The 11,658-nt window shown below is 48.3% G+C and overlaps 1 protein-coding gene across 1 annotated transcript in view; it reads right to left on the reverse strand.

Moving 5' to 3' along the window:
- Positions 1-10,736: 10,736 nt before the first annotated feature.
- Positions 10,737-11,658, reverse strand: part of LOC124672173 — a 1,093-nt gene continuing 171 nt past the window's right edge. The window contains exon 2 of the mRNA XM_047208448.1: positions 10,737-11,627. Coding sequence (XP_047064404.1) covers positions 10,737-11,627 — 891 coding nt within the window. The remainder of the gene's footprint in view (positions 11,628-11,658) is intronic.

Below are 11,658 nucleotides of genomic sequence, written 5' to 3' on the forward strand. Positions count from 1 at the left end.
AGCGTGTTAATCCAGATCGCGGATCCTATTAATAGGCCAAGGATTCAACAAAACTACTACGGTTCTAGCCAATATTAAGGAAATCGGTAATCGTTAACTGCTCGGCCGGCTTGAGAGTAGCGATTAATCGGAATTCGGATGATTAACTGATTTAATCGGTCGGCTATTAATCGGTGCAACCTACACAAATTAGCACTTAAAACAATTTATATAAGAAAAATAATAGTATATGAGCCTCTATATGTCTCTCCCTACTTCTCTAAAGCCTAAAATTCTAGAAAAACTTGTACGCTTCTCCTCCATGACCTAATCTTTAAGGTCAGGAGAGAATCAGGATCCACTAACCAAAGCCGCGTTCCTTCCTTCCACTTCTTCTCCTCTCACCCCTGAAGTTTATATTCTCCCACCACCTACCTAGGGTACGACCCCTCTTACACCTCAACCACCTAACCTATTGAAGGCGTCCTCCAGTTCCTGGATGAGCTCCTCATGGTGATCGAGCTCCTGTAATCTGAGGTCTGGGAAACTATGAGTAACTGGTCTGGGAGCGCAAGAAACTATTTGGCAACAGTGGAAATGAAGCTACTGGAGGCTGCAATCAAGCGGGAGCTTCGCAAAATCTACTTTATTGGGGAGGGGTAGCTCGTGTATTAGCGATATGCATTGAAAATATTGTAACTTTTTTTACCAAGTGTGGTAGTTAATCGGGAAAATACCTAGTAATCGGACTTTCAGACTGATTAATCGGGCTAAAGGATTAACACAAGAGATTAATGGTAATCGACACGGTCAAGCCCCTAGTAGCGATTAATCGGCCTAGTAATCGTTGAATCGGCCTAGTGTTTGAACAGTGGTTCTAGCTATGAAACTAACCTTCCAGATAAGATACGGCCTTGTGCTCCTAATTGTTAAGATTCTCCGTACTTACATTCCTACGGAAATAAATTAGCTTGAGTATATGCATTTTTTTATTTGAAACTGAAAGAACTTTTAAGAAATCTCATGCATGCTGCAAATGTTACCATGACAACATTTTTGTTTTGTAACATACTGAAAATATAATATTCCACAAATAAGCTTTTAATTTTTGAGACATGCAGATAATTTTACCAAGGTATATAAAACTTAATGAATAGCTTATACTCCCTCCGCCCTATGAAGATATTCAAATTTTCAGAACAACCTTCATGCATGGGACGGAAGAAGTAGTACGTAATAATCTTAATGAGCATAGGAATTCTCCTTATGTGAGGTCAATTTTCTAGAAGCTATGGTTTCACACATGCATTGCACACAACTCAAATAACGGAGGCCACCAGGGCTTGCAAGACTAAATATTTTGATGTCGAATATAAAATATCATCCCGTCAGTGTATTGGTCTGCAAAATTAGCCGCCACAATTAGCCTCATAGTATATCACCATAACAAAAATGTAGTTCCTGCGATGCAGCAATTTAATCATCCCAGATTAGACATTGAGTGGAGGTATATCCGGATAACTGGTAAATACATTAACAAATACTGGTTGAGCAGCTCATGAATCTAATTGGAAAAAAATCGTGGATTGCTTACATGTGTATGCCGCTACTACTCCCAGCGTTACTGATGACGATCATTGCATCTGCCTGCATGATGCTAGTAGGGAGAGAGACATAATGTGGCCTCTCCAGGTTACACCACCGTAAAGCCAAATCTGCAACAGTTTAGGAGATCGCGCATGGAAACTGGATCGAGAGCACGCCTGGCCGGAGCGATGAGATCTCCTTTTTCTTTGACGGAGAAGAGTCAGGCGGTACCACGATTCACGACTACGGAGGATATAGAACTCTTCGCTTGGTTGTTTAATCATGACCGCGTGATTTAGATCGTATGGTAATTTTCAGACTGTTATCTAGGATTAACGTGGTGACTTGTTGGGAGTCTCCAATTAGTAAATATAAGATATAAGATGTGTGCATTACTTTTCCCTTTTATCTACCTCGATGTCAGGACTCTCTTGTACCTAAGGCACAGAAGATCGGTACCAGGAAAGGCAACTAGCTAGCAGAGGAGAGTGGAAGGCTAGACCCAACATCGGCGATAGTAAGGCTAGTTTGGTACCTGGAACCGATTTCCTAGGGATCAACGATGATGTCACTAAAAGCTAATATGTTGTTCTAGTCTATCCTAAATAATCAAGGAAATCAGATGAGAAAGAATAGGGGCAAGGTTGGACAATCCAATCCATGAAATTTCGCAGTATTAATTGTCGTGGCGGCATACAGAAACATCGCCCACTTATATTTTTTAAAATCATATATGTAACATTAATTGATGCCTGATATTTATCTTATGAACCCCACGTCTATGTACGCAACTGCAAGTAAACTTTTCCCCTAGCCCGCTTCTTCATTATTGATAATCACTGTATTTCGCTTGTGTTCGTCCACGAAACAAAAAAAAAGTTATGTTATAACAAATACTTGTATAAATCCCCTTGCCAAGCATCATCACATGATGGATTCGATAATTCCTATGTCTCTAGGGAAGAAATTAAAGTTATTACTTCATCCGAAACCAAATAGAAAGTAATCAACCCTTTTTCTAGCATCGTTGTTGGAGAAGTATTTTTCGTAAGGTTGCTGGAGTTATTATTATTTTGTTTCATTTTTTATTTTGTTTTAATTTTTAAATCTTTTAATGTGAAATAAAAACAAAAAAATATAAGTATGGGAATATATATATATAATTAACCACCATGTTATTTATGTTAGCATTAGAGCTTTGCAATCCACTGTAATAAACATTGTAACCATCAATGTATTTCACTCTTCTCAAATACAACGACATGTTTTCTCCTTCTTAAAGAAGAAATTGTGAAGTTTTAGAATGCAAAGCTGAGTGAATGATCAATTGAGACCTATTTACAGAAAGATGAAAAAAAGAGTATTTGCAGTGTTTAGCTATGTTTGTTGGGCATGAGTAAGTTTAAGGTGCAACTGTTATTTTCATGATAAGGTTAAGATACGCGGCAAACACTTAGAAATTGAGATACATCGTGCATTGTGAATTTTATATCAGTTTCCATATGGATCCCAACTCATATAGACGTTAAATGCATTAGTTGATTTATGAGACGTGTGCACGCTTAATTGTTAGTTTGAGCAAAATGAAACATTGTAACTAGCAAAAAGTCTATTTTAAACCCCAAACTCATAAAGGTTCAGCGAAATAAACACTAAACTCTACATCCCTGTCATCTGTCATTTGTAGCCCAAACATCCCGGTCTAAATTGAACCCTCCAGGTGTTTGGCGCACCGGGAATGAGACAATCCCTGTTGGGATTGGATGCTCACAGTGACATTCGGACGCTACTTGTAAGAGCCAGCCTTCTTCCCCGTCTACCTACTCCCTCACCTTAGTCTCCGTCTAGATTCTAGCTCGCCCCACCTCCTGAGCGCCTCCACTGGTGGGACCTTGGTCGGTACCTAGCTGCCACATGTTCACCCACCGCTCCTCCCAATGCCCTAATCTTCTCCCCAACATGCTCGTCCCGCCGGGAAAATCGACCGGGAACGCCTCGCTCCTCCCAGTGTGCTCGCCAGCGAGCAGTTGGCCCATGCCATCCTAATGACCACGTGGCGAGCTATCGTACTTAGAGGCGACAACGCATATGGCACTGGGCGTAACAGGGCCAACGACCTCAATCTCGCGCCAGCACTAGATGAGCGACGATGTGTGTGGGCCATATGGCGGAAATTCCGAACCCGTGTTGGATGTGGAGGATACGTCTACCGCCGACAGTTCCCAGAACATGGCAGCACGGTCGGTGACTGGCCATGTGGAAGAGGCGAGCTCGGGTAGCTCATCCTCCCTGGCATGCCCGGAATGGAGACAAGGACGGTCACGCTTATTCCCTTCATAGGGGCTGCACACGAATCGCAACATAGAGCGGCATTTTCTCAAGAACGGTGGTAGTAGATAGCTATGACATATGGGCCAATACTATAAGTGAGAGTAACAGTATATGATTTATTTACTTTTCTCGAGAAAATATCTCTAGGGTTCAATTTAGACGGGAACTCATACGTTTGGGTACAAATGATCCGGATTTGGAGTTTAGAGTTTATTTCGCCAAACTTCTACGATTTTTGGGTTTAAATAGACTTATCCTTAGCATGGATCGGGGATATATGTCAAAAAAAAAAAGGAAACATGGACTGGTTTGTAGGAAGTAGCAACTCCCGTAATTGGAGGGGATTTGCAGGGGTCAAACTGATAAGTCCATAGTTTCCTAAAAGTCAGATTAGGGCAGGCGGTACTAAAAGGCGGATCGATGCTGGATCCGGCCGATCTCTCTCGCCTCCCCCTGTTTTCGCCAAAACAACATTCCTTACCCAACCCTAGAAACCCGCTCCTGCTCCTGCCTGCCATGGCGGCGGCGGCGGATTGGACCAACCTCCACCAGGACCTCCTCGCCCGTATCTTTCTCTTGCTCTCATGCATCACCGACCGCGTGAGGTTCTCCGCCATGTGCAAACACTGGCGCAGCGTCGCCCTGCAGCGCCCGTCCCCGCTTCCCTGGCTCCTCATGCCCTCCACCGCCGTGACCTCCTGCTACCGGATCTTGGGCGGCTTCAGCGATCCGCGTCCATCCCTCGCCGACTACCCCCGCGGAGCACGCTTCTGCGGCTCCTTCCCAGGTGGCTGGTTCGTGGTCGCGCTGGAGCATATTCGCGGCCACGCCCTGCTCAACCTCCGGTCGGGCGAGCGCATCCAGCTCCCGGACCGCGTCCTCCTTCGAGAGGAAGGCTTCACCAAGAAGTGCCCAGTCTTCATCCGCGCGGCCACCATGTCCGCCGCGCCGACTGGCGGCGCCTGCGTGGTGGCCGCCCTGACGGCCGGCGCCACCAATATCGCGTTCTGGCGCCCGGGGATGGACTGCTGGTCGACGACGGCGACGCGGCTTTCGGGTAAAGCCGAGGACCTGACGTTCCACGACGGGCGGTTCTGCGCCGTCACCCCCAGCGGGGAGTTATTCAGGTACAAGGTGGAGAGTGACCTTGATGAGGACGGCGCGCTCAAGGTGCAAGGCCAAGAGCTGAATCTATTGGAGTCGCCGGAGGCCCCATCGGTGCCCGGGGAGATTTTCGGCAGCTACCTCCTGCCGTCTGCCTCCGGCGCGGATCTGCTGCTGGTGAAGAGGTATGTCCACCCGAAGATAGGTACATGGCGGTTCCAGATCTTCACGCTGCTGCGGAAAGGGAGCGGGCTGGCTTGCCGGCGCTTTTACCGGATGTGGGGGCATGTGCTCTTCGTCGGGCGAGGATGCTCCAAGGCCTTCGACACCGGAAACAACCAACCGGGCTATGTCTACTTCCTCGACGACGTCTACTATGGTGGTCCCATGAGTGTTCTCCAGCAGAACCACTACCACTCCACTGACACCGGCTCCTTCTGCCCCCTTCCCAAATCTTCCGGCCGCCATATCAGCCGCTGCCTGCCGCAAGGGCCAGCCTCCGACTCCTCGCCATGGATCTGGTATCTCCAGTGAGCCTCCAGGTTCGATTCCAGACATGAATAATAATGGTATAATTGTTCCATTTCTTTTGCTGATTTGTGAAACATCGACTCACGCTGTGCTCTGGGTCGATCATCGGTCTGTAGTGTTGTTGTTGTTGTCCGTCAGAGTTTTTATTGTTATTCCTGGTGTTGTAATGTTATCCAGAATTAAGACTTCTACACCGTGTTTGTTATTCTGAACTTATTTTGAAGACTCATTCTGAACCCCTTTTATTTGTGAAATTGTTAATTATTTAGACTCCTACATGCCTACATGCTTCTACTACTCTATTTCAATTTTGTGCCTAAGGTGTTCTACCGTAAATTCTACTGCTTGAGATTCTTTTAAAGTGCTGGAATGGTATTTTCAGAGTGCAAGCAATTGCTGGCTGCATCTCTCTGTCGACAGCAGCATGTTTTCTATGTTTCCCATGGCTGCCCATAAGTATATTTGATATGCACCTGAATATTTGATGTGTGGTGAGGCATACAGTACACGGAAAACCTTAGGAAAGAAACAGTTTGCGCTGATCAAGACTGTATGCTTGGATGGCCATTCTTCACTTCTGGGTATGTTTCAAGCGTGTGCGGTTGCTCAATAAGTCACTGTAGTTTTTTATTTATGCTACTGAAGGAAAAAGCTACTGCCTCTCTTGCTCTTCTAAATATATGTCTCCCTTCTTGCAAGGCCATCAGCCAGGAAAATTTACATGAGAGGTATCTACTGGCTGGTTTTTTCATTGTTGATATATATATAGACATTTAGATTCATGAAACTACTACAAAAAATTGTTCCTTCTAGATTTGTGTTGTTCATCTACTGTGAGATCTCTGCCACAGCACACGAAACCCTATGAATCTTCTTGGATCAGCTCCACTACCTAGCGTCAACGGTAAAAATACATTTTGCCGAGGCTACCATATATAGCAGTGAGCCAGTAATCACCGGACACTAGTACTGAACTTACTGTAGTGCGGGCCTCTAAACTTACTACTTTAGTAAGGGTATCTGGAGACTGGTGCTTCTTGAACAAAGGTCCATACCTTTTACAACAGAGCACATAGTTGGTGCATCTACCGTCATATACTTACACTTTGCACAGGTCATTCCATGTGGTAATTCATTTGTTTCTTACTCGTGCACCGATGAGTGTACCTTGATCAAAACCTCACTTGGTTATCCGTTTAATGGCACGAGTCACATAAAAAGAAATAATAAAACTTATCATACTCCTACTGTTACATTAGAGTTTGTGTGGTGCCCTAACTTATAAGATAACATCATTGGTAGTCATTCCTAGTTGGATAGGATGGTCAACTTCAGGAAAATATTTTCTATGAAAATACCCCTGCTATGTTATCAAAGAACAGTCGCCTTAAGATCTACTATAAGCAGAAATCACGGAATAAGTCATCTCACGCGATCTCATTTTCAATTTGTTACATGATTTAATTCTCTATTATAACGTGTATATATATTCCTATTTATTACATTTATATTTGTTATCATGCTATGGGAATGTGTTGTTTATTTTCATAGATTTTGATCTGCAGTGTTATTTGAGTAAAAGAATGGATATAGGAAGATCACATGCTAAACATTTTAATTTTCTTATTAGCGAGACAAGCAAAAGCTATTTTGAATGCAATGAATTAAAAAAATTGAAGGGACGAACATGAATACACAGTTGTTATTTAATTAGTTCCATGTAAACTGCTACCATCACCATGTTGTCTATATTGTAGAACAAGGGTAATAATCTGCATTGCCGTGGAATTGGTGCAAAAAAAAATTCGAGGTTGACGGGGGGGGGGGGGAACCCCACCGCTTGTTATATTCCACGAAAGTAGCCTGGCAGGCCCATGTTCTTACAAACAGATAGAAGAAGATACAGGGATACTGGGGAGAAGAAGACACCTAAAAAAACGAGAAAAAGAAACAAGAGAACACAAGGGAAGGGGAAGGTTAGCGACCGAAACCAACCGAACCCCCTCGGGAGGCCAGCGCCTCAAAGGATAGTCACTATGACTTGGCATGCGAGCGAGGGGCGGCGACGAAGACCTGCAGAACCAAGACCAAGCACAGTCGAAGGGCGTCGGATAGCCGAGACTGGGGCGACGACACCGATGTGCCGACCCCGTGGTCGAAGGGCGATGCAGGGGAGAGTCATGCCACAAGCACGAACCAGACAAGACCACAACCAAACGTCACCTTGAGGACCTCAAGCCGACCGCTAAACGGGTATCTCCGGAGGAATACACACCGTGGGCAGGCAGACCAGGGGAGCATGTGGTGGAATACGAGGACACCAACAGAAGCACGCGAAGAAGCATCCCGGCACGGTCGAACGGCGTCGGATAGCCGAGTCCGTGCGGCGACACCGGTGTGCCGCCGACATTGCCGAAGGCGATGTGCCGCCGAGACCAAACACAGTCGAAGGGCGTCGGATAGCCGAGACTGGGGCGACGACACCGGTGTGCCGACCCCGTGGTCGAGGGGTGGCGCAAGCTGAGGCAACCCCAGGACGTCCAGGCAGCTATGTCGGGCCACCATGACAACAACCTCGTCCCGCAAGTATACGAGCGGATGGTCAGCGGGGCGACAAGAGGCGAGCGCTGCCCCAAGCGTGTCGGGAGGTGCACAGAGCCAAGAGGACGCCTCCACGGAGGATCACGGCGCCCGCAGGCGTCGTCGTCCATAGGCTTTCGCCCGGATGTGCAGCTACACCAAAACATCGGGGCAGGCCGACCTCCCCCACCCTGCAGGAGACCGCGGCGAGGGGTGGACACAGGCCACCAGTGAAGGGGGAGCGGTCAAGCTGCAGGGGCCCACATCGCCGAACGTCCAAGCCGAGCCGCGCGCCAGGGGCCGGGATCAACGGCCGGACACCCCGGGGCGAGAACTGGGAGGTGGCCGGAGAACGCATGAGCCGGGGGCGAGCCTCACGCGAGGAGACCCGAGCCACCACGGCAGAACCTGCGGGGATGAAGAAGCAGCACTGCGACCTAGCAGGCCCGCACGGCGCCAGGGGACGGCGCACAGCAGACGCCGGAGGGCCTCACCACAGCGGAGAGCAGCCGGCAGGCCCAGCCCCGTGGCCTCCACGGCCAGAACAGACGGGGACGGAGGGCCCCCTCCAGGGCGACGCGTAGGGACGAGGACGCGCCGCCGCCGCGACGGGGCCGTGCGCGCCAGCAGGACGGGCAGCATGCCCGCGCGACGGAGCAGGGGCAGCACGCCCGCGCCGCGGAGGAGCAGCGCCGAGGACGAGCACGGCAGGGCCGGCGCCGCACCGGGGCAGACGAAGAGGAGGGCGTGGGGGGAGCTCGGGGGGGATTTGGATTTTAAGGGAGGAAGAGCCGGAGGTGCTCCCCGCCGCCTCCGTCCGCCGCGGGACGGCCTCCTCCGGCGGCGGCGGGAGCTGTTGGCGAGGTGGGGGGGTTGGTGGGCGGCGCGCAGGGTCGCCCGGGTCGCCGAGAGCGACCCGGAGGCTCAAATTATAATGATGATTTTAATGAATTGGTGCAAATTATAATGATGATTTTATATTGTCTAGTTACAAGAGGGTTACGACTCCAAATACGCATCTTCGAGGGACACGACAAACTACATGCGCGACGGGGGAGGGGGGTTCCAATGTTGGCCAACATTTCATGGTTCCTTAAGAAATGTCTGTACCTTAATTTAATTCTAACACACTGTGCACCAATGTTTTCAATGAAAAACATGCTTTTGACTTAGGTGGGGACGACTTTCGTGCCCTGGTGCAGCAAATGTTGCGTCTATGACATCGCCAAATTGACCAACTCCAAAGTTGTTATCAGCCATGCCCGGAGCACAATTGACCTGACTAGAAAGGTCTAGTTCCCGAGTCAGAAAAAAAAACAAGAGTGAATTCCACGTTTTACCCTTAGTTATACATTTGTGACAATAATTACTTTATCAACTCAAACTCAATAAAAATTGCTCTTGCCCTCTTTCTGTCCACCTTATCGAGTCATACATGAGAGTGTGTGTTACAATATATGTGAATTGCCCGCCTTCTTTCCATCAATTTGGACTTTTAGCAATTTAGCTACCACTATGCACAAAGTGTAAATATCTCTGCAATACTAGGGATAACAACAATGTGTTGTACCTCATTCTTCAAACAACACAGGTAATTAATCTGAGAATCCTCTGTGCCATAATTTCTAAGTGTAAACCTAATTCGTATTGGTTTGATGGAGTTGGGTTCGAGCAGCAGCAGGTCAGTGGCTCAATGATTGGTAGCCTCGGCAGAATGTATTTTTACAGGTGACGCTAGGTAGCGAAGCTGATTCATTGGATTTCATGTACTATGGCAGAGGTCTCATAGATGTTACACAACACAAATCTAGAAGGAATAATATTTACACAAAAGAAATCTAGAAGGGATAATATTTCATAGGAGCTTCACGAAAATACATGTCTGAATATATAAACGGTGAAAACCTTGCTAGTATGCTATAGATTTTCTCAGTCCGGGTAGCCTTTCCCATTGCGAGATGCATTATTATTTTGAGGAGAGCAAGAAAGGCAGCAACTTCCTTGAGTAGCATATAAATGAAAACTACACTGACATAATGAGCAAAGGCTCGTGAAACATACCAAGTAGAGAATGACCATCCAAGGTCTAAGGTCTTCAGCATACTGTTTTGCCCCCAAAGGTCAACACACATCCGATATCCAGAAGCATATGAAGTTTACTTATGCGCAACCTTGGGAAACATGGAAGACGCGCTTCTGCTGTGGATAGACGGATGTGGTCAGCAATTTTGTGCACTCTGAGAAATACCATTACAGCACTTCAAATGAATCTCATGTAGGATTTACGGCAGAATATCTTACACATATTGAAATAGTAGAAGCAGTGAAAAAATATATAGAAGCACGCATTTAGACATCAAACCTGGCTCATATCCAGAGGTATAAGTCTAAAGAATTCATAGTTTCATATATAGACGAAGAACAGTCTTCAAATTAAGCTCAAAATAACAGACACGATGTTTAACCTTTAGTTCTGGAAAAGATTACAACAACACCAATAACTATGACGACAAACAACAACAACACACAGGCGCCGATCCAGAGCACGGCGTGAGTCGATGCTTCACGAATCAGCAAAAGAAATGGAACAATTACCATCATTCATGCCTTGGATCAAACCTGGCTCACTGGAGATACCAGATCCACGGGGAGGAGTCCGAGGCTGGCTCTTGCGGCAGGCAGCGGTTGATATCGTCGTCGGAAGATTTGGGAAAGCAACAGAAGGAGCCAGTGTCAGTGCAGCGGTACTGGTCCTGCTGGAGAACACTCATGGGGCCACGGTAGACGTCGTCGAGGAAGTAGACGAAGCCGGTTTGACGGTTTCCGGTGTCGAAGGCCTTGGAGCATCCTCGCCCGACGAAGAGCACCTGCCCCCACATCCGGTAAAAGCGCCGGCAAGCCAGCCCGCTCCCTTTCTGTAGCAGCGTGAAGACCTGGAACCGCCACGTACCTTTGGCCGGGTGGACATACCTCTTCACCATTAGCAGATCCTCGCCGGAGGCGGACGGCAGGAGGTAGCGGGAGACGATCTCCCCGGACGCCAACGGGGCCTGCCACGACTCGGGGAAGGTTATCTCCTGGGCTCGCACCTTGATCGCGCCGCCTCTACGGTTGCTCACCTTGTACCGGAATAGCTCGTCCCTGGGCGTGACGGCGTAGAACCACCCATCGTGGAACGTCAGGTCTTGGGCGTCACCCCGAAGCTCCGTCTTGGTCGTCGACCAGCAGTCCATCCCCGGGCGCCAGAACGCGATATTGGTCTGGCCGGTGGTCAAGGCGGCGACGACGCAGGCGCCAGCGCCAGGGCCGGCAGGCGGCGCGGCGGACATGGTGGCGGCGCGGATGAAGACGGGGCACTTCCTGGTGTAGTCTTTGAAGTGTATGTCGTCGACGTCCTGCATGGAGAAATGATCTCGAAGGCGGACGCGGTCCGGGAGCCGGACACGCTCGCCCGAGCGGAGGTTGAGCAGGGCGTGGCCGCGGATCTGCTCCAGCGCGACCACGAACCAGCCGCCCTGGAAAGAGCCGCAGAAGCGTGCTCCGCGG

Source organism: Lolium rigidum, chromosome 7 (genome assembly GCF_022539505.1).
Source record: "Lolium rigidum isolate FL_2022 chromosome 7, APGP_CSIRO_Lrig_0.1, whole genome shotgun sequence".
NCBI classification, from domain to species: Eukaryota; Viridiplantae; Streptophyta; class Magnoliopsida; order Poales; family Poaceae; genus Lolium; species Lolium rigidum.